Genomic DNA, 22,276 nt, shown 5'->3' with positions numbered 1-22,276 from the left:
TGCCTTCACCCAAGGCGCAGTCATGTTCCCCTGGGGAACTTTCAGAGCTGAGTGGGCTTTGCTCCCCTCATGTAACTGCTCCCTGGATTTAAGGAGCTTTGATTCCATTTTTTAATGATTTCCCTTCTCCTGAGAAGCATCTGTCTCCATGGCTGCCTCGGGTTGGCTACAGTAGTAGAAAGTATGACTCCACCCTGCTGTCATACCCAGGTGGGAAAAGTCAACAAATGAGTAACAGGGGAGAAGCAAGGAAGCCCCTGGGGTGGGTGGGTCAGGGAAGCCCCTTTGAGATAGTCTGGGGCATGAGAAGACCAGGCCATGACCTCAGTGTGTTGTTTCTGCCCGTGCTGCCACAGGTTAGCAGAGGAGCCAGACACAGGAAGCTCAGGTGAGTACAAAGAGTCCTCTGCCTCCCCACGGCCCCTCCCTCCTTCCTCAGCATCTTCCCTTCCTCTCCCTTTCTGCAGTCACAGGTCCCTAGCCAGGGCAGTCCTAACAGGTAAAGATGCAAGAGCCCAACTGTCCCTTCCCTTTGCCCACCCCGGCCATGTGCCCTCCTTGCCCTATTTCTAGGCCATGCCCTATCTTGCACGGCACTGTCTGCAGGCCTGGTCCTTGGGCATGGCCTGGTGTCCTCCGTGTTGGGATGGCATTGGCAGCCCCAACACTGCTGGCTGAAACAGGGCGTGCTGAGCAAGGCCACCTCCCTGGGGAGCACTGCCTCCCATGCTCCTTTCCCACAGCCACTGCCTACTTCCTTCCTGGGATCCAAACCACAGTCAGTGTGTCCCTGGATTTTGTCACCCAGCACTGCACCGAATCACAGTCCCTGACCCACAGACATGTGATTCATGCAGGATCACACTGACTACAGGGCTGACCAAGCTGCTTCCCATGGTGCCCGGCCAAGCTGCACGTTCTCACTTCCTGAAGAAGCAATGCAGGAAAGTACGGACTGCTCCAGTGGCAGATGCTCATTGCCTTTAGGAATTAGTCATTCCCATTTTCCAGCTCAACACCTTAACTCTTTCTAGTCCCAGCACCAAGATACCAGAATTCTCCATTTTAAAATCTTGTCTTCCCTCCCCCGCACCCCCCCCCAACTTCTTATATTTAAAAATTAGGCATCTTCCTCGGATGAAAAAGCCAGGGCCCTAGCCCCACAACCCAGAAAAGGGGTTTTTTCAGACCCTCCCAAGTCGTGTCATCCTGGAATAGCCTCTGGCCCTCAGCCCTCTCTGCCCAACCGCGCCAGGCCATTGAAGGGCTCTCTCCGCTCCCCCAGGACCCCTGCAGCCTCGGCCTGTGCTGACTCAGGATTGTGTGAGCTGAGGGATGGGTAGCACCTGGGCCATGCACATTCTCTTGCTGCCCTGGAAATCACAGCGCCCCAGGGGCTTGGAGAGAGGCTTCTCCCTAAACTCACTGTGCACATTCAGGCAAGGCCCTTTCCCAAGCAAGCCTAGGCCGTGGCAGCCGAGGAGGGAAATCAGGAACTGACTCACCCTGCAGGAGCCTGCCAGAGCCCCTCTCTCCCTGGGGCAGAAGGAACTGGGGTGCAAGAGAACGTGGCAGAGCCATGTGCCCCCACCGTCTTGTTGCACATGGAGGAAACCAAAGCCCCACACCAGAAGCTCCATGCCAGAAGCAGAATTGGAGCTGGGTCTTCTGCCTCCTAATCCTGCCCTCTCTGACCCACATCAGGGGTGATGAGAAACACCAACAGCCAAGAGTTAAACTAAAAGCATGAAACTTGGGTGCCTCGGTTTCATGGATGCCCAAGCCTGTGCTCTGCTGGCCTGGTGCTGAGGCTTCCTCCCTTTCCCCTTAGTATTCATTGGCTCACCTCAGTCCTCCCTGCCCTTCTCCTGGGCCGCAATTCTCCCCAAGAAATCACCCCATTCCAAGCCTTGCATTGTGAACCCAGTTCTTTCTTCCACGGAAACACTTCCTGACCCTTAGGAATGATGGCAGAGGACCCTAGGTACCACCCTTCAGCCCAACGTTTGAAAGGCGCCCAGCATCCTAGCAGCCCCTCCCTGCAGGGCCTCCTATTCACAGTAGATGTTAGCAGCTTTTGTCCTGAACCCTCAACAGTGCCCGTAACTAACGGTGAGCGTGTCTTGCGCAGGCACAGAGGACGAGGAGCAAGCTGGCGCCGACATGGCGAAGGCAAGGTCTTCCCCCAGAGGCACATTCCTCTCCATCTTTCCACCGCACACCTGGACCAGGCTTGCAGGCTGCCAGACGTCACTCCACCCGCCAGGGAGAGGGGAGCCAGAGCCGGTGGGAAGCGGGGAGGGGCTGCGTGGCACAGCTGGTGGGCCTTCCCCTGCACAGCCCTGCATGTACTAGCACCTTCATCACTCCCCTCAGGGCATGGTCTCATCTCCGCATCAGGAATTCACTTGGAGGTTGAAAAGAGAAAAGAAAAAGCACTAAGCTCTTGTGTGTTTGTGACCTGATGAAACTCTTCCTGGCGTCTGGCCAGCACGTGGGGTGCTCCCGAACGTGGGGGCACAAGTTTCCTTATCTTTGACGTTTAAAAACCAACAGGTTTCTTCCAGCGTGCAAAGAAAGCGTCAGGCCTTGCTCGGCTCTGTAGACATTCACACCCTGGCCACGGTGCTAAAAATAGTCTCACACTGGTTAGGCTTCCGCCCGCCCCGTGTGATGCCGCCGCCTGCAGCCCGGGAGGGAGGGGCGGAGACCCAGCCGCGTGCCGCAGCCGGGCTGAGCCTCCTCGGAGAGGGCGGGAGGGACTCTGCGCCGCGGACTCCGTGGCCGCCAGGGGGCGCGCCGCAGGGGGCGCTGCTCGCAGCCTCTCCCCTTAGGGGTCGACTGGGCTCGGTCACACGTGATCAAGTCCCGTTCCCGGTGATTTTCATTTATTTTTTCCTCCTCCTTGGGCTCCAGGATGTTATTTTTAGCAGAAGAACTGCTATAAATATTTATAAAGGGCAGTGACTGTAATGAAGCGAGAAGCCCCACAGCTGGCTCCCCAGCATCCCCCACCCACCTCTGCAGACCCCTACCCTTGGCTTTGAGGAGGTCTGTGCAGAGACGGTGGGATCAACACCTGGCCGCACACGGATGGAGTCCCAGGGAAGCCTGCCAAGGCCCAGTCAGGGTAAAATAGAAGGGGTGGGTGTTCACTCCTTCCATCCTTTCCTCTCTGTCTCTTCTCTCCCATAGCTCATCTTCCCATTGCTTGGCACTGTGTCCCCACGAGCTTTCCACGGGGTTCCGCTCACCGTGGCCCCTCTCTGGCCCTTCAGGCAAGCAGGGCTCCCTGTTTCCAAGGGCGTGGGGCGCTCTTCTCTGCCCGATCCCCTGCTGACTCTCTGTGTCCTCAGCTCTGAGGCCAGCACTCAGATACCGGGTGCACTCTGGTGATACCGGTTCTTGCTAAGGTTTATTTCTTGTAGAGCTAGAAAACCCGCCATTACCTAAGCCCCGAGCTCCCTCATGACTGTTGGCATCTGCTTTAGGACCCACATCCCTGTCAGACGTTTGGAACTGGGTCCCTGTCCTCAGTACTGTCGAGGAACACAGGTGGTCATCACAGAAGGAAGATGGGCACTCCCATCTTAATTGCTCTGTGACCACTGAGCAGCCTAATTTAACCTAGGTAGACGGTCTTTTGAGAGACTGCAGCATCACTGACTCCTGGGTGAGCCAGGCTGCTGTGCAGCACCACAGCCTGGGCTGGCACTGTTTTGCAGTGCTGGAGGACCCCGGGAGGGCTACCAAATGCATCGTGGGTCTTGAGGAAGCAACAGCTCCAGCGAGTTCTTGTCCATAAGTCCCAGCCACCCTGAGCTTCCTCTTCCCTTCGCAGACCCTCTCATCTGCTGGTGAGGCTTCATCCACTGGCAGACGTGCTCCTCTTCGGGCTGCTTACTGTGCTCCTGCAGCCCATAAGCGCTTCAGAGGGGTGCAGTTGCTATGGCAATGCCTACAGCCATCTGAATTCCTGCTGCACCTTCTGGAAGAAAAGAGTTTATGAAGAAGCATCCGGTGGATTCCCAGTCTGGCCTCTGGCTTCTGCACTGTCAGGAGTCAGCTGATGGGTTACATGCTGGACGCGTGGGAGGTAGGTAGCCTGCCTTGGGAAGACACTCTCTGTACCCGCAAGCCTTGTGCGCCCGGACGGGTTCTCCTTGTGTGGATCAGAAAACTAAATGAGGTGTCCTACTCAGGGCTCCTAGGTAATATACTGCACCAGTGGTTCTCAGACTTAAGCTTGCCCGTGAATCCCCTGGAGGGCTTGTTAAAATACAGATAGCGCAGCCATGCCTCCAGAGTCTCAGATTCAGCAGGTCTTGGGTAGAACCAGAGAATTTGCAGTCAACAAGCTCGCAGGTGATGGTGGTGCTGTTGGTCCAAAGACCTCTGAGATTCACAGGACAACACTTGGATAAAGAAGAAAACAAAGCAGTGCAGGAAGCCATCGCCCGTCAGTGAAGAAGGGCCAGAGTCAGCTGTCTATTTTAAATGAAGAAAGGGCCCTGGGCATGTGTGCTGGAACTGGGATCCCTAGTCTAAGTTGGTTTTGGTCCCCAGCAATCAATGAAGACTCTCCCAGACATGAAGGTGGGCAGCATTGAGGCAGGCCTGTAAGTTACAGAAGACCAACATCATGGAGGCCCAGTGATGGGGTTACTTCTCAGTCTAGAGTCTCAGTGGTAGGGGGTGCTGAAGGCCTGCCTGGCTCAGGAGGGTTGACAGGGGAGAGGGGGTGTTGAAGGCACCTAACCCCCACAGCCAGAGCCTCAACACCAAGATGCTTTCCCCAGGATGCAAATACCATCTTCCACACGAAACAACATCCAGGCCCAGATGGGCTGCTTCAGCCTACCGGAAGCTCCGTCTCCCCTGGGCATTTTCTTTTCAGAGGGAAAATGATTACCAGAGAACCCAGTAATTCGATGTTACAGGCCTCCCCAGTTAAAGTAGCAGATCCCAGGGACTCTGGTGCCTTCTCTGCACTTAACCTCACTTGAGAAGCCAGGACTCTGTAGGTAGTGGGCTTGGAGTCTCTCCTGCTTCCTGCACAGGCGCGTCTGCAAACAGGTGGAGGACACTGGCTCCGTCTTCCCTCTGCCTCCTACTTCCAAGGGGGGACAGCTGGGGTAGGACCATGGCATAAAAGAAATGGGCATCAAATCCTTTCAGCAGTTCCAGAAAGCAATACGAGTCTACTAGTTCTGTGATAGTTTGAATGGGTTGTGAGTGCTTTCATGTTGAAAATTTAAAATCTCTAAGGGAGGTCATGAGAACTAGAACTTGCTGGGAATGGGGATGGGAGGCAGGTGTTGAAGACGAAAACAACAGGTAGCCATCCTTGTATTTCTGAAGTAAATGGAGCCTGTCATTGCTAACGGTGGAGATTCAGAAGGGACTCACAGGCTAGAGGTGGGACTATTGTTTATTCAGGAAGATGCTTCACAGGCACCAACTGTGTGCTGGGCACGAAGCCCCTTCCTCAGGCCTTCAGGCCTCACTGGCTCCAGGGTCTTAGAGCTTAAGGTTGGAATCTGGTCTGGGTTTGCAACTGTATAGTGAAGGGTGGGCTTGGAGGAACGGGCTGCCCTATGAACACATCAGACTCAGGACAGTGGGTGCAAAGTGAGGCCACCCTGGGGAGGAAAAGGCTGTGGTCCCTACTCATTGTCTGTTCTAGGTGCTGAGAAGGATGGGTCCTTGGGCTCAGGGGTGGGATGGGAGACTGGGAGGAGTGGGACCCGAGGAACCCAGGGGTGTGTCCTTGAGTTCAAGAGTCACAGCAAACATACAGAGACCTTACAGCCCCCTGGGACCCAGCTCACTGTGGGCTCAAAAAGAGTCCGTTACCACGCAGTCAGTGATGGCCTCGGTCAGCCCCAGCAAGTCCTCAACCAGGTGGCAAAAACACCTGTCCGAAGCTTGGCCTACAGCCATGGCCACATTCCCAGGCAGAGTTCATAGGCCTGAAGCCAGGGGTAGTGCCACAGGCAGATAATCTCACCCATTTTGGCAAGGGGCACAGAGAGTCCTCAGAGCACAAGCGTGGCCACGGGCACACCCTGGCGGGGCCCCTGGCTTGAACGGTGCAGGCCGCAGGTGCTGTCGTTCTCCCCAGGAGAGCAGCCTGTGCTGGAGCCCAGGAAAGCAAGGCCTCTGGCTCAGCGCCTGACTCAGGACTGGGGCAGCTGTCCGCCCCGCCCCTCGCCTTCCGGCCTGAAGGGCACCTGTACCCATCAGGCTTTTTGTTCAGGCCTCAGCGCGTGAGCCACACTGTCTCCACCACCATGGCGTGGTCCCAAGACCTTAGTCACTTTGTCTCTTTCCCTCCCCGCCTGGAAAGGCCTCCTGTGCCAGGCACCCATGGCCCTCACTGAGGAGATTCAGCCTGGGCTCCATGTCTGAAGTGTCTAGAAGTCCTCCCCACAGCTCCTCCCAATCCCAGGCCTCTTCATTTCCTTCAGACGAGGCCCTGTGGCTCCTCCTTCCTCCTCCACAAAACCTACTGGCCATGGGTGCCGACAAGAAGCAGCAGGTCCTCTGCTTCCCAGCCAGAAACAGCAGGGAGCTGCCCTGGTGAGGACCCTGCCCTCCTTGGCCTTGCTGGTGTGCCCTCTTAGGGATGCCCTGATGGGCTGGTCTTTTGGAAAAAGGAATATGCCCTGGGCCTGCTGAGAAGGAGCCCACGCAGCGAGGAGGCAGGCGGCCCAGGAATCGCTCTGGCCCAAGGGCCTGGCGCAAATGTCTGCTGTGAGGGAGCCAGGCGGGAGCGCCTGCAGAGATGCTCGAGCTTCCTTCTGGACCAGCTCCTGGGGATGAGCCAGGCTGGGGACAGTGGGGCTGAGGGTTAGCAAGGAGGTCTCCAGGCTGGGCTGGGACACAGTCCCCTCCTCCGTGGGCTCCTGTTTTCTCCTGACTGCTGGTTGGTGTTTGTCCTACTTTCCTCATTGCCTAGGCAACCATTCCGGGTTCACCCTTTGCCACCCAGCCTACCCCGGGAGCCCAGAGCCCAGCTCTTCCCACTCCCGGAGGAGGAGAACAAAGAAACGAGGCATACCGAGAACAGCAGGGTGACGCCAGGGACACGTGGGCTGAAGAACCAGGGGCAAGGAGAGGGAAAGAGAACGAAAGGGATGAGAAGAGAGGCAGAGCTGGAGCTGACGGGGAGCCATGGACACTGGGATACAGTGGCCGCACGGCAGGTCTGAGGCCAGGGAAGGTGGAGGAAGGAAGCCAGGAAGGGCCCTGGGGGAGAAAAGCTGAGAAGGAGGCCGATTTGAGGTGGACTCTCCGAGCCGCATCCTGGGCTTGTGGGAATCATTCCTTTGTCCCGTTGTTGCCACAGCTCATTAGCCCTGGATTTTACCCTAATTAGATCCCCATTTGCTTTCCACCAGAATATCCCATTAGCCAGGGCCAGGGCTGCAGATGACCTTCCGCTGGGATCCTGCCCCCTAGCCCGGCCCCTGCCCCACGCGCAGGCCCTGACCTCACTGGCTGCCTCCTCCACCCCTGAAGGCTCTTATCTCCCCAGCCCCGCCCTTCTCCCCACATCCCACCCTTACCCTAGCCCGGTCTACAGTGCTCAAGGCGGGTGATGGAATTTCCCTGGGGGGTGTCGGCTTCAAGGAGTCCAGCTTATCTTCCTGCCTTCCGCCATCACTGTTGAGTCAAGAGGAATGAGATTGGGGTCATTGGGAGGCCTCTGGAGCCGAACTGCAAACCATGGGGTTTAAAGCCAGGGTGGAGCTGGGAGAGGCCCTTGTTCAATTCTGTTTACTGAGGCCCCTACCCTGACGGCCCACGCCCCCTCGCCTAACCGCTCTTTACCTGCCCCCATTTTATGATAGAGCCTAGGTCTTTATTCTTCCGCATGCTGTGTTAAGGGGACACTAGGCTCCCTGGACTAGGTCACTCCCTCGCTGTGTTGTGCACACACAGTTCCCCGCAAAAAAAAAAAAAAATGCCTTTCGACTCAGCACACTCAGGCACACCCAAGGCAGGAACTCACTTCCAGCAGGGGTCTGGGGGATCTTAGAAGCTCGGAAACCACAGCCAGCCCCAACCACAGCTAGAGAGCACCATCCAGGCATGTGGAGAGGTACCGAGAAAATGGAACTCTGCTTGGGGAAACCAGAGAACAGAGCTGCTTAAAGACACCTAGGAGGCAGTGCATAAAGGAAAACACTAGAACCGAAAGAATAGCGAGATCATGACACACAGGATCGCGCGTGGCGGTTCTGTAAGCTGCACGCACATTGGGCTTCTGAGTCACTGGTGACCAGACCCAGGTGGGTTTCTTCAAGAGGGCTTGGCTCTAAAGGGAAGGGAACAAGTGCATGTGAAGTGCCTACTGTGTGCCAGGTGTGCTCACCTGTGTGATCTTAGTGTCATCTGCTCAGCAAAACTGTGATGTGATGTTATCGATTCCCAGGGGAACAGGGCCTGAAGAGATCGGCATCCTCATGTAGTTAGAAAGGAGAAACCCCATCTGTCTGTTGGGCTCTGATGCTCCATCACTTCCCACTGTCGACGAAGAGTCAAACTCTGTGAAATATTTGAAGAGATTTATTCTGAGCCAAATATGAGTGACCATGACCCGTGACACAGCCCTTAGGAGGTCCTGAGAACATGTGCCCAAGGTGGTCGAGGCGCAGCTTGGTTTTATACATTTTAGGGAGACAAGAGACTTCAATCAAATACATTTAAGAAATACATTGGTTTGGTCCAGAAAGGCGGGACAACTCAAAGGTGGGGGAGGGGAGAGGGGTGGGGGGGGGCAGTGGTTCCAGGCTATAGGTGAATTTAAACATCTTCTGGTTGACAATTGGTTGAGTTTGTCTAAAGACCTGGGATTCATAGAAAGAGAATGTTCAGGTTAAGGTAAAGATTGTGGGAAAAGTTCTTTTGAAGTCTAATAGTGGCTGCCCTTAGAGACAACAGATGACAAAAGTTTCCTATTCAGATCTTAGTTCATCTCTTTAGGATTGGGAGGGTCAGGAAGAAAAAGATCTAGCTATGATAATAGAGATTCTTTGCAGATGCAGATTTTCCCCCCACAAAAAACAGCTTTGTGCAGGGCCGTTTCAAAATATGGCAAAGAAACATGTTTTGGGGTAAAATATTTTTATTTTCTTCCTTGTCTCATAACGTTATGCCAGCCAGAGTCAGGCTGGAAAGTAAGTCACAATATATAGGGTTAAATAAAACCCATCTGATGAGAATTTATGATTTGTAGGGCATGACTCCCCAGACCCCTTAGATAGGAATTTGGGCAAGATAAAAAAAAAAAAAATCAGAATTTAGTCCTCACCACAGTGTCAACTTGCTAATGTGATGGAATGGCAGCAAGATTTCAAAGAAGATTTTGGGGGAGAGAGCAGGGAGTGGCTCAGGGAAAGAAGTGGAGTGTTGAGTCAGTTGGCTTAATGGGAACCTGGTTTGCCCATTTTGAAAACCACAGTGGAGAAATAATCACCCAGATCTGCTATTTTTTCACCTTAAAACATCCTGGGGCCCGTCATCTTGCACCCTGGCTCTGCAGGGCAGGATTGGAAGGTCTTTGGGGGGCCCCGCTCCTCTGAAGGATCGCCCGCCCCACCTGTCACATTCCTCCCTGGCCAGGCCTCACACTAAAGAGACTCGCCGGGCTCCACCAACACCCACTCCAGACTCTGTAGGGGGGAATCAACAGATATGGAATCTTTAGCCCCACAGAGAAACTGTGACATTCCCGCTGCCACTTAAGGGTTAGGGCTAGTCAGAAAATCATAGAACGTTAAAGTGTGAAGGAATCATCAGGACAACTCAAGAAGCCGAAGCCAAGCAAATCAGATGGCCCAGGGCCACACAGGGAGGGAGTGGAGGGGTCCCTGCGGGGTGTGCTGCCCCTTCCAGGCCTCCTCTGTCACCAGAGGAGCTGGTCCTGCTGCCTAGAGTCATATTAAACCTTTGGATGGGGTGTGTAAGGACACTTTCCCCTGGAAAAATGCTACATCACTCACTTTATATCCTGGCCTTAGGCCAACTGAGCCTTCACCCCACCCTCCCTGCCTAAGTCACCTCACCAAGCATCCTCTGGCACTGACGACGATGCTTTTGGCCTGGTTACCAAGCTTTCCTGACCACCTGATGGTAGAGCCCCTCCACATGGGCTATTCATCCTCCCAGAAGCAGGTCCTCCGGTGACTGGTCTGCACTAATGTGGCCAAACAGAGGGCATCCTCCTCCTCTCTCTGCGTCTTTTCTTTGCAAAATTAGTGGGACAAATAGGTACAAGTTGCATGAAAATGAGATACAGTTCTTCATTTGCCATCCACACCAGGAGCGCCAGGCCCCTGAGCCCAGCTGTGCATTAGATGTTGTCTCTGCAGCACAAGGTAGGAGGCTGCAGGATGTACCTGAGAAACACAATCGCACAAAGCAATTGTTCAGCACCAAATGTGGGGGACAGAAGAGTGCTAAGGGAAGAAGACTCCAACCATAAATAAATAAAATGGCAGCGAATTAGGAAATAACAGAAACCATACTGTCTCACGACGTCCATTCACTTGCTCATCACAGCCTATCCAAGGCTGCTTTCAGAGTTTCAGTGAGTTCTTCACTGTTCCCTACTCTTGTAAGCTCTTAAATATGCCTGGTCAGCTCCTCTTGCTTCTTTGTTTTTTAAAAACATACTAAAGGAACTATTTTTGCAGGAAAACCTTCCTCCTCGGATAAAACTTCGCTTCACTGGCTCTGGCTTTTGAAGCCAGGCTTTCCCTCCTCTGAGCCAGCGCGCCTCCTCTGAGGTCCCTTTCAGTCTGGAGGCCTGTGGTGATGTCAGTGTGTCTCAGCTGTTTTCAATTAAACCCCTCGAGCTGAGCTGAATAAATGGCTTCAGCAAGCTGATTTTCCAAAGGGTCCACCTTATTTTGAACCAACGTGTCAAAACAAAATCAATTCAACCTGAAACACATACGGTCCAAATAAATACATCTCTTCACAGATTTACCTTAAAAATTACAAGGGCAGGCTGGGCACGGTGGCTCACGCCTGTAATCCCAGCACTTTGGGAGGCTGGGGCCGGTGGATCACTTAAGGTCAGGAGTTCGAGACCAGCCTGGCCAACATGGTGAAACTCCATCTCTACTAAAAAATACAAAAATTAGCCGGGTGTGGTGGGGGGCGCCTGTAATCCCAGCTACTTGGGAGGCTAAGGCAGGGAGAATTGCTTGAACCTGGGAAGTGGAGTTTGCAGTAAGCCAAGATCATGCCACTGCACTCCAGCCTTGATGACAGAATAAGACTCTGTCTTAAAAAAAAAAAAAAATTACAAGGGCAAAGCAAGATGCGAGGGCCTCTCCAGTCCCAGCCCCACAGCTCCCCTGAGGTGAGAAGGAGGGAGCTTTGATTTCAGTGTTCTCGAAGAAGGAGGCAAAGAAATGACAGCATAGCCCCACATCCTGGCCTCGGCACGGCTAAGACTGCTCCTGCCTGCCTCCTGCCCACCTCGGGCCCAGGACTAGGCCAGTTGAGGAGGAAGCATCACTTCACCTGCTGCCACCTGTCTCCTTGGCCTGGCCCACCACAGCCACCGGCCTGGTAGGTGCCCGTCCCTAAAGGAGGTCAGCTGCGGAGGCTAGAAGGGTGATACCTCTCAGCCCCGCACCAGGCTGAAATCCCCGCTCCCTGCCAAGTGTGGAGGCCCTCACACTGACGCTGGCACTTGCTCCTGCCCCGTTTCATTTGCCAGCTTTGCTCTCTGGGAAGGGGCACTCTGAGGGGAACCCTGCCCGAGGGGCCAGGCCAGGATGGTTTGGACTAAGAGGTGGACGTTTTGGGTCTAAATTGGAGGGCAAAACAGAGGGTGGCCCAAAGTCTTATTTTGTTCAGCCCAGGAGGTGTTTTTAAAACAATTTAATGGGTTGCAAATGGTGAAATATCAGAAGATTTAACAGAAAAACCCAGATTTATAGTATCTCTGGAAAAGTTAGACTACCTGGCTCTACTGGTCCCACAATTCCGCCATGGCAACATGTCTGCTGAGACCCTCAGTCTCCCCCCACCGCCTGCAGTCGCTAGCCATGCCTGTGTCAGGCAGCTGCTCCAGGGCGGCCATGGAACTGGCACTTTCCCAGCTCTGTGTGGGCATCGTTACATCCTCTGAAGCCCTGGCCAGAGAAAGCCTTCCTGGGCCATTCTCAGGCAGCAGGCGGCCTCCCTCTGACTCTAGAGAAGAATTAAGAACTGAGACAACTGGCCGGGCGTGATGGCTCATGCCTGTAATCCTAGCACTTTGAGAGGCTGAGGCGGGTGGATCACTTGAGGTCAGGAGTTCCAGACCAGCTGGCCAACATGGCAAAACCCCATCTCTACTAAAAATACAAAAATTAGCCAGGTGAGGTGGTGGGCGCCTGTGATCCCAGCTACTCGGGAGGCTGAGGCCGGAGAATCACTTGAACCCAGGAGGCAGAGGTTGTGGTGAGCCGAGATTGTGCCATTGCACTCTAGCCTGGGCTACAGAGCAAGACTCCATCTCAAAAAAAAAAAAAAAAAAAAAAGACAACTGAATTTCTGGGGAGCACAGATTTGTGTGAAAATGTCCACACTTAGAATTATTCCATCCCCTTTTACCTTATGGCTTCTGTGCAAAGCCACAGTTTTAGGACAGAAGATCCAGAGAGGGACCTCACTGCCGAGTCAGAGACGGTCCCCTAGGCCCCAGCCAGCTGCTTCCAATGTCTGCTGTCACTGTGCCTCTGCTCCCATCATTCAAGGCCAGGGGAACTCCAGTGGCAAAAGCCGCACACCCCCAATCTACATGTGGGTTACATTATTTTGCTCATCACTGGTCAGTGCAAAATTTGCATAAGTAATTCTCAAGTGCTGGTATTCCTGGCAGATGTGACACTGGGCCACCCCATAGTGATGGTGGGCCTGCCAATGACTGTCCAGGATGGCCCGGGGCTGTAAGTAGGAAAGGAGAAGTTTTAGAGAAACAAGGAACTGAGGCAGAGTAGAGAGAAGCCCCTTCAACATAGGCAGAGTCATGAAATTAGTACCCAACCAACCCAGTCACACAGGGCCTTGAACCCAAGAGTTGTTTTTTTGGTTTTGTTTTTTTTTTTTTTTTTTTTTTTGAGACAGCATCTTGCTCTGTTGCCCAGGCTTGAGTGCAGTGGCGTGATCATGGCTCACTGCAGCCTTGACTTCCCGGACTCAAGCAATCTTCCCATCTCAGCCTCCCAAGTATTAATAGCTGGGACTGTAAGCAAATGCCACCATGTCTGGCTAGCTTTTTTTTTCTTTTTTTTTTTGAGATGGAGTCCAAAATCAGGACTCTAACAGCTGGATTTTTTTGAGATCCAGCCCAGGCTGGAGTGCAGTGGCGCGATCTTGGCTCACTGCAACCTCTGCCTCCTGGGTTTTAGCGATTCTTCTGCCTCAGCCTCCCGAGTAGCTGGGACTACAGGTGTGCGTCACCATGCCCAGCTAATTTTTGTATTTTTAGTAGAGATGGGGTTTCACCATATTGGCCAGGCTGGTCTCAAACTCCTGACCTGGTGATCTACCTGCCTCGGCCTCCCAAAGTGCTAGGATTACAGGCCTGAGCGACTGCACCCAGCCTTTTTTTTTCTTTTTTTTTTTTTTTTTTTGAGACGGAGTCTCGCTCTGTCGCCCAGGCTGGAGTGCAGTGGCGCAATCTCGGCTCACTGCAAGCTCCGCCTCCCGGGTTCACGCCATTCTCCTGCCTCAGCCTCTCCGAGTAGCTGGAACTACAGGCGCCCGCCACCACGCCCGGCTAATTTTTTGTATTTTTAGTAGAGACGGGGTTTCACCGTGGTCTTGATCTCCTGACCTCATGATCCGCCCGCCTCGGCCTCCCAAAGTGCTGGGATTACAAGCGTGAGCCACCGCTCCCGGCCTTTTTTTTTCTTTCTTTCTTTCTTTCTTTTTTTTTAAATAGAGACAGGGTTTTGCCATATTGCCCAGGCTGAGCTCAAGCAAGGGGCTTGTCTCAAACTCTTGGGCCCACCTTGGCCTCCCAAACTGCTGGGATTACAGTTGAGCCTCCGCACCTGGCTCCTCTGAGCTTTTTAACGTGCTCTTCTTGTCTTCCTGAACCAACTGTAAGGTCCCTGAAGTCAGGGATAGTGATGTACACCTTCAGGTCTCTCAAAATATGCGAATACTATGTTCTCCAAGATCCCTGGTAACTAAAATGAGTGCTGTGGACAAATACCTAACACGCAAATGATTTACTAGATATATAGAGAGATAATGCAGGTAATTAAATTTCTGCCTGTTAACCAACACACACGAAATGCTAGGATAGTGTCTCAACAAAGTTTACAAATAATAGTCCTATTTTATTGCTTTAAAAAATCCACCTGTCTTCCTGAATGATGCACCACCCACCCCACCCCAGCCCAAAGCTAAAGCATCCTGGACAAGTTCTTATGCAAAGGAGCGGGCCTGTCTCAGGCCTCTAGAAGAGTCGGCTCCTGCCTGGAGGCACTTCCTGGCTAGGTGGGAGACAGTCCAATCATCCTGGCCCACAGGAAGCAATAGCTCACTCTGTGCCAGTTACCGCTGAGGGTACTCCCACTCGGGAACACCCAAATGAGGTATAAACTTTCCCCCAGACACTTGAAACTTGAAAACTTCTCACCAACCTGAAACATGGGAGCAGGAGCTAGAAGACAGGGTGCCGGGCACACGGTGGGTGCCAGTTCCCACCAGCCTGAAACATGGGAGAAGGAGCTAGAAGACAGTGCTGGCACACAATGGGTGCCAATTCTGAATGGCAGATGACTAATGTATTGTGACCCGGAGGGTGTGCTGGCCTGGAAATGAAGCTTATGTTAGAACCTAATGATTGTGCAGACTGGCCCTGGAATCGGGAAAAGACTGCTTTTTAGTGTGGTTAATGAATATGCGTTTTAAGGCGATGCTGAGGGTGTCCATCTGTAGAGAAAACTCGGAGAGGCTAACGAGGATGGGAAAGCTTGTACAGTCGCTAAGAGGGGAGCTGAGGTGTGGGTCCAGGACCCATGATTGGTGTGCCCGCTGCCCACCCAGCTGCCTGGGAAAGACTGGGCGGCTGTGTCCCAGCCTCTGGTCATTGTCTGAGGGCTCCCAACCCCGCTCCAACTCCCATGTCCTGCTTGTCTCCTGCTCAGTTCTGTCTGTGCTCCACCCTCAGCTCATCTGCCCATTGACGTGACCTTCCCAGCTCCTGGGAGCATTTACATGTGTGACTCCTGCCCTCTGCTCCAACCTTGGCCCCTAGGTCATCCAGTCCTGCTGGGGTGCCTCCAGCTGCCCCGGGCTTCCTCCATGATCTCCCTAGACCTGGTCTAAATCTGTCACCTCCTGCCTCAATTTGCCCTTTTGAATCTTCTCCCTTTCCTCTTCCTGTGAGTCTGCACCCTGCTGGCCCCTTGCTAAATCTCCTCCTTCTGTCCCCGTCTTTGCTCCCAAGGGTCCTCACCAGCGAGGGTTCTGCCTTCTTCTCTGGAGTTGTCTCATCCTCCCTGTTTCTTGGAGGCCTGTTTGGGGCCCTGCTTCTCAGGGAGGTCCCTGCGGGTTCCTGGGATCCCTGGGGACCATGCCTTCCTGGACAGCTATAGGGTTCAATGGAAAAGCATGGGTTCTGGAGGGCAGGCACACCTTCATTTGAATCCTGACGCTGCCCCTTTTCTCGAGTGACTTCAGGTCACTGCCTCATTCTCTGCATCTATAAAATGAAGATAATTCCAACCTATTTAGTTGTTCTAAAGATTATATTAAAACGTGTAAGACACCTGGAGCAGGGCTGAGCACATAGCAAATGAGTAATAATGGTTGCTTTCCTTTCTTCCTCTGACACCAGTGTCTGCACCATCCACTGGGCACTGCGGGTCAAGCCACACTGAGCCGCACTAGCCAGACCCTACCTGGACTCATAGGCGAGAGGCTACAGTGATGGGGACGAGGGAACCTGGTGCTGCCAGGGCCCAAGCCCCACGCCCGGTGCCAGGTGGCTGAGGATCTCCCCAGGCCTGGCACGGGTACTCAGGCTTGGGGCGCTGATTTGTCTCCCCTGCCCAGACACGTAAAGGACCATTTAAAGAGGTCAAGGGGTGGAGTGCAGGGCCCTGAGCCAAATCTCTGCCCAGACTGTAGCCCTCAAGTCATGGGAAAAGCTGCTTCTGGTGTGGAGGCTGGTCTTGGAATGGCAGGTAAGGACCAGGACAGGATGGGGAGGACCACCTCGCAGATCTCACTCTCACCACCAGGTATACACACACTTGCAACTTGCTCGCCCCCTCAGTGGGTGGGCAGTTTTTTCAAGCCCTTGAAACACCAAGGTCTTGTCACAATTTTCTCCCGGGGCAAAGGGGCTACTTTCCCCTACACTAAAGAGAGCCCTCTCCGAACAAATTATCCTTTGCCAGAGATATTGGGCTCTGTGCAGGCTCCTAGAGGGAGCTTTCTCGACCAATCGAGAAGCATCTGCTTCCCTTATTCACTTAGCAAATATTTCTTTTTTTTTTTTTTTTTTGACGGAGTCTCACTTTGTCACCCAGGCTGGAGTACAGTAGTGTGATCGGCTCACCACAACCTCTGCCTCCCAGATTCAAGCCATTCTCCTGCCTCAGCCTCCCAAGTAGCTGGGATTACAGGCGCCCGCCACCATACCCAGCTAATTTTTATATTTTGAGTAGAGACGAGGTTTCACCATGTTGGCGAGGCTGGTCTTGAACTCCTGACCTCGTGATCCACCCGCCTCAGCCTCCCAAAGTGCTAAAATTACAGTCGTGAGCCACCACGCCTGGCCCCAGAGATGGCTTTCTATCCGGAAGCAAGAAGGAACTATTCTGGAAGTTACACTCTCCAATGCTTTCCTCCCCACCAACCGGACAAAAGGCCAGGGGCCCACTCCAGGTGCCCTAGGGAATCCCCCAACATCTCACCTCTCCTTAGCTCCTCTGGGCTTCTGCGATGACATCAATGTGACTTCAGCACTGCGCTTTTTGAGCTAGAGGCTCTGCTCCGCTGCCCTCGGGCCCCACTTCCTCTAAATTCCCCGCTCCTCTCCCTGTGGCTCCACTTCTTCGGTGCTTATGGCAGAGTTCTTAAGTGTTCCCCGTGCACAGCCTGGATCCTGTCTGCCGCCTGTCCTACCTGTCCACGAGCTCCCCCTCTTTTTTTCCTCACTCTTGACTCAGAGAAACCCCACCCAATGCCTGCCAGATAGCGGAAGCTTAACAGTCAGTTGTTAGATTTTATGTGCAAATAAAATACAGCCACAGATAGTTATATTGGTAACACACACACAACATTCAGAGACCAAGAAAACGAAAAAGGGAGGTCTAGAAGGTCCTCACCTTCGTTCTTTTGTAAATAAACGATGTCTTTATTATGAACAGGTCCCACCAAGGATTTTTCCTGGTGTGTAAATTTATGAGATGTCTTATAAAGGAATGATAAATGGAAAACACAATTATACACTTAACAAATTGCCTTTATTAAAAAAGAAACAAAAACCAGGAAATCAAGATTGTCCTTGAGGAGTGAACACACCCGGGGGCCATGCCACAAATGTTCTCTTTCTGTGTCAAGTGAGCCAACCCCGTCCCCTATGTCCCCCTCCCACACACACGTTTCCTCTTGCGCAGCTCAGGCACCGGGGCTGGGTCCCCTCCCTAGCCCTGCCAGGAAGGCGAAAAGAAAGCGAGACTGAGCTCAGCCATTCAACAGTCAGCATTTCTGAAGCTCCGCCCCCAATGCAAATATGCGCTCCGCCCCCGCTAGCGCCACCTGGAGGTTGAAGAGCGAAATGCGACGCCTGCGCTGGGTCCTCTGCTTGGCGGAGCCGCCCACTCCGCTGGTTTTTGCAGCTGGTGGAGGGTCTCCACCCGGCCTCCGCTCCGAAACCTGCCCACCGCGGTGGGGTTATTCGGAGCGGAGCCGCCGAGGGGCTGTCGAGCGCTTTTGAATCTGTTTACTCAAAATGACTTTCCCCACAACTTTCCCTGATTTCTATTCCCACTTGACCAAAAGAATGAGTTTGATGTGGAAAAGTGGCCAGAAAAGTGACAATAGTTGTGTTAGATGCTCAATAGCATCTCTTTGGGCTCAACCCCCATTAAGCAAAGTAGATGCCTGGGGCGGGGAGGTGGCACCCTTTTTCCGGATCCCCAGTCAGTGGGGCAGGGGCTTCAGGCACTGTCCCCACAGCTGGACTAGTGGCCTAGAGATCCTAGAAGGGACCCAGCCTTCCCGCGCTGCACCCAGACCTCAGGGGTGTGACCGCCAAGCTGTCCTGGCTCCCCTGCTCAGTGGCCTGATGGGGGTCTCAGTCCCGCACTCCCTCGTGGGGTCGGGGCACTAAAACAATCATTTTTTCAGGCCATGCTCCTGGTTCCTAATTTAAAAGGCGGCCTGGCCAGACGCGGTGGCTCATATCTGTAACTCCAGCACAGAGTTGGAGGGCCAAGGCGGGCGGATCACCTGAGATAAGGAGTTTGAGACCAGCCTGGCCAACATGGTGAGACCCCTGTCTCTACTAAAAATAGAAAAATCACCCGGGTGTGGTGGCACGTGCCTGTAGTCCCAGCTACTTGGCAGGCTGAGGCAGGAGAATCGCTTGAACCCGGGAGGCGGAGGTTGCAGTAAGCCGAGATCATGCCACTGCACTCCAGCCTAGGCAACAGAGTGAGACTCTGTCTAAAAAAAATTAAAAATTAAAAAAAATAATTAGCTGGGTATGATGGTGCAGTCTGTAATCCCAGATACTCGGGAGGCTGAGGCAGGAGAATCGCTTGAACCTGGGAGGCAGAGGTTACAGTAAGCTGAGATCACACCACTGCACTCCAGCCTGGGTGACACAGCAAGACTCTGAGACTCCGTCTCAAAAAAAAAAAAAAAAAAAAAAAAAAAAAAAAAAGGAGGCCTGGGAAGGATCCCCTCTGAGGCATGGAAGACTTGCTTTGCTCAAGGTGAGTTTTTTCCTTGAGTCCCTCAGTAGCCCTCAGGACAGTCCCTCAGGTGCCACCTGCCCTCCCCTGCAGGAGAGGTTTGTTCTGGGAGGAGAAGCCCAGATAGGCACGGGTGGCAGGAGGGCAGGTGGGCATCTGCCCCCAACAGGCCTCTCTGCTTTGGGAAGCCCAGGTGCCCTCGGGACGCTTGAGAAAGGAAAGGTGGGGAGAGAGAGGAGGGCAGGATGAGTTTCCTTTTATTGACCACCTACTATATGCCATATGCTATTTAGATTTCTGACCACGACAGTGGCCTCCTCACGAAGGCCCAAGAAAGCTGGCTTTAAAATTACATTTACATACGCTTGAATAGCATATATTAATTTTACACAAAGGAGAATATGCCTTTAGGCTCTTTTCCTTTTTCTTTCTTTTCTGTGGCCAAAAAAAAAAAAAAGAGTGGGAGTGGGGGTTGATGGGCTTAGGACAGAAAGGAAGAGGTATGCCACCAAAATCACCTGAGAAGAGAAGGGGTGGGGTGGTCTGAGGGAAGGACAGACCCTGGCCTCTCCCAGTGGATGAGGAAGAATCTTGCTCTAGCAACTTCAAGGTGGTTTGCCTGGTCAAGGAGGGGAATGGACAGGGCGAGTCCATGGGCCCTGCTCAGGGCTGGCTGCTGGGAAAGGAGGGTCTGTGTCAGTCACGGAATCCAGGAAATCTGCCAAGTTAAGGATCAAGGGGGATGGGGGAGCCACCTTCTCTAGGGACACTATAGGTGGTCTTGGGGCCCTCAGAGGACCTGCTTCTTGGGCACCTGAGTTAGATCTGGCAGAACCAGCAGACACCCTAGGACCTAAGACAGGCCCTCCCTGCCACTCTCTGGGCGAGAGCCCCAAGCCCATATCTCCCGGGTCTGTGCGGAGGGCACTGCTGGGCCCCTGAGAAGTGCGGAAGGCCAGCCTTTCCTGCCCTGGCATAGCAAAACACCCGGCCTCCATCTCCCCCGCTGTTCCCTTGTCCTCACACGAACATGCTAGCCCCAGTTCCGCTCAGGAAAATCAGCCCCCGCAGCCCAGGTTCTTGCACCCTCCTGTCCTGAACTTCTTTGTCCCTGTCTACTCCTCTCCCCACTGTTCACGGCCCCCAACCACCCGGGGGCCCACATTCGGTTCCTGAAATTCATTAAGTGTGGCAAGGAAAGGTCGCCACTCAAGAGATTTCAAGCTGTCTGGGGACAGGCAGGTTTTCCAAATGACCCTGGATGCCGGGTGCTTGGGACACAGTGAGAGGGAGGGGACAGCAAGGGGAGGGCTAGGTTAGATCTGCTCAGGGACAGAGCTGTGAGCCAGCACCCAGCCTGGCAGCAGGTGAGCTGGGTGACAAGCCCTCGGCCTCAGCCAGTCTCTAGCACAAGAGAGCCCCGGGCCCCCTGGGAAATTCTGTGTGGAGAGAGGGTGAGGTGAGAGTCCAGGTCTGGCCCTGACTCTGCCGCTGACTTGCTCAGAGACCCCCTTAGGACCTCAGCAGCCTCATCCTTAAAATGGACAAAACAAGGGCTGGGGCCGGGTGCCGTTGCTCACACCTGTAATCCCAGCACTTTGGGAGGCTGAGGCTGGCGGATCATGAGGTCAGGAGTTCCAGACCAGCCTCATCAACACGATGAAACCCCGTCTCTACTAAAAATACAAAAGATCAGCCGGGCATGATGGAGCGTGCCTGTAATCCCAGCTACTCGGGAGGCTGAGGCATGAGAATCGCTTGAACACAGGAGGCGGAGGTTTTAGTGAGCCGAGATTGCACTATTGCACTCCAGCCTGGGCAACAGCACGAGATTCCATCTAAAAAAAAAAAAAAAAAAAAAACAAGGGCTGGCCTGTCTGCCTCCGGGTTTGTGATTAGGATCTCATGAGAGCTCTGTCTGAAAGGGGAATTTCCCCCTCTCTTCTGTGAAAGGAGGAATGGAGAGAAGCAGGGAAGGCAGGCAGTTCACAAGGGTCGTGTCAGCTAAGGCTGTGAAGTACTCATTACGTGTAGGCTCAGTACCAAGGCTGTGGAGTACTCGCTATGTGCGGGCTCAGTACCAGGCACTCAGCACCTTCTCCTTTAATTCTCCCAACAACCCCGCAAGCCGGGCATGATCATCACTCCCAGTATTAACACACTCAAGAGCACAACATCTGGCGAGTGAGCAAGCTGGCACGAGAATCTACAACTCCCAATGCGAAGCCCCTGCCCTTTACCCAGTGCCACTCTGGGACAGATGTTCCCCTGAAGGACACCCTCTGGGGTGGGGAAAATGCCCTCACTGGAAGCCTGGAAGTTTAGTGCTCAGCCCCAGCTGGCTGAGTGGACGTAGGGAACTGACTTAACGCTCTGCCCTCCATGCCGTCCTTTGTCTAAGAGGAGGTTTACTCTCTGGGAGTCACTTTTATGATCCCAGCCCTGATCCTTTGTTGGGTTAGAAAAGGAATGAAAATGCAAATGGGCGTTAGACCTGGAGCCAGGGGCCAGGGCCTGGCATAGGCCTCAGGACTGTTGCCGTGCTTTTGAGCATCCCTACATGTAGCCTGGGCCTAGCCACCCCAGGAGAGAGGCAGGAGCCTGTTACAAGCCCATGTGTCAGAAAACTAAGGTCAACTGAAGAAACATGACTTCTCAGGGTCCAAGAGCAAATTAAAGGCACAGCCAGGGTTGGAATCCAGGTCTTCCAGCTCTTAGCCCAGCTCCACAGCTCAGGCCCCAGCTTGGAACAGAGGAGGAAGAACAGGAAAAGGGAGTTGCAACAAGGCTGTGGCCCTCTCTGAAAGCTCTAGGGGAGGACCAATGTCCTTGCCTTTGCCAGCTTCTAGAAGCACCCACATTCCTTGGCTTGTGGCTCCCTCCTCCATCTTCAAAGCCAGACACAACGCGTTGAGGCCTTCTCATGTTGCGTTACCCTGACACTGACTCTTCCATCTCCCTCTCCCACTTTTTTTTTTTTTTTTCCTGAGATGGAGCCTTGCTCTGTTGCCCAGGCTGGAGTGCAGTGGTGTGATCTCAGCTCACTGCAACTTCCACCTCCCTGGTTCAAGCGATTCTCTTGCCCCAGCCTCCTGAGTAGCTGGGATTACAGGCATACACCACCATACCTGGATAATTTTTGTATTTTTAGTAGAGATGGGGTTTTGCCATGTTGACCAGGCTGGTCTCAAACTCCTGACCTCAGGTCATACACCTGCCTCGGCCTCCAAAGTGCTGGGATTACAGGCATGAGCCACTGCGCCCGGCCCTCCCTCTCCCACTTCTAAGGATGCTTGTGATGACACTGGACACACCCTGATAAT

General features: G+C 53.5%; 1 protein-coding gene across 24 annotated transcripts in view; it reads left to right on the top strand.

Annotated features, from left to right (window-relative positions):
- DTNB (dystrobrevin beta) overlaps positions 1-2,442 on the top strand; it is a 297,564-nt gene extending 295,122 nt beyond the window's left edge. For 10 of the 24 annotated variants that reach the window (XR_004027095.1, XR_004027093.1, XM_030800614.1 and 7 more), the window contains 2 exons: positions 357-388; positions 2,132-2,442. Coding sequence is in view for 21 of the 24 variants with exons in the window: in XM_030800614.1 (XP_030656474.1) it covers positions 357-361 (5 nt within the window). In the remaining 3 variants the exon portion in view is untranslated. The remainder of the gene's footprint in view (positions 1-356; positions 389-2,131) is intronic. The other 14 variants (XM_030800630.1, XM_003270595.2, XM_030800616.1 and 11 more) reach the window with 3 other exon arrangements.
- The last annotated feature ends 19,834 nt before the right edge of the window (positions 2,443-22,276 follow it).

This window comes from Nomascus leucogenys, chromosome 19, assembly GCF_006542625.1.
Source record: "Nomascus leucogenys isolate Asia chromosome 19, Asia_NLE_v1, whole genome shotgun sequence".
Taxonomy (NCBI): domain Eukaryota; kingdom Metazoa; phylum Chordata; class Mammalia; order Primates; family Hylobatidae; genus Nomascus; species Nomascus leucogenys.
This window is presented reverse-complemented; position numbering and strand designations above follow the sequence as displayed.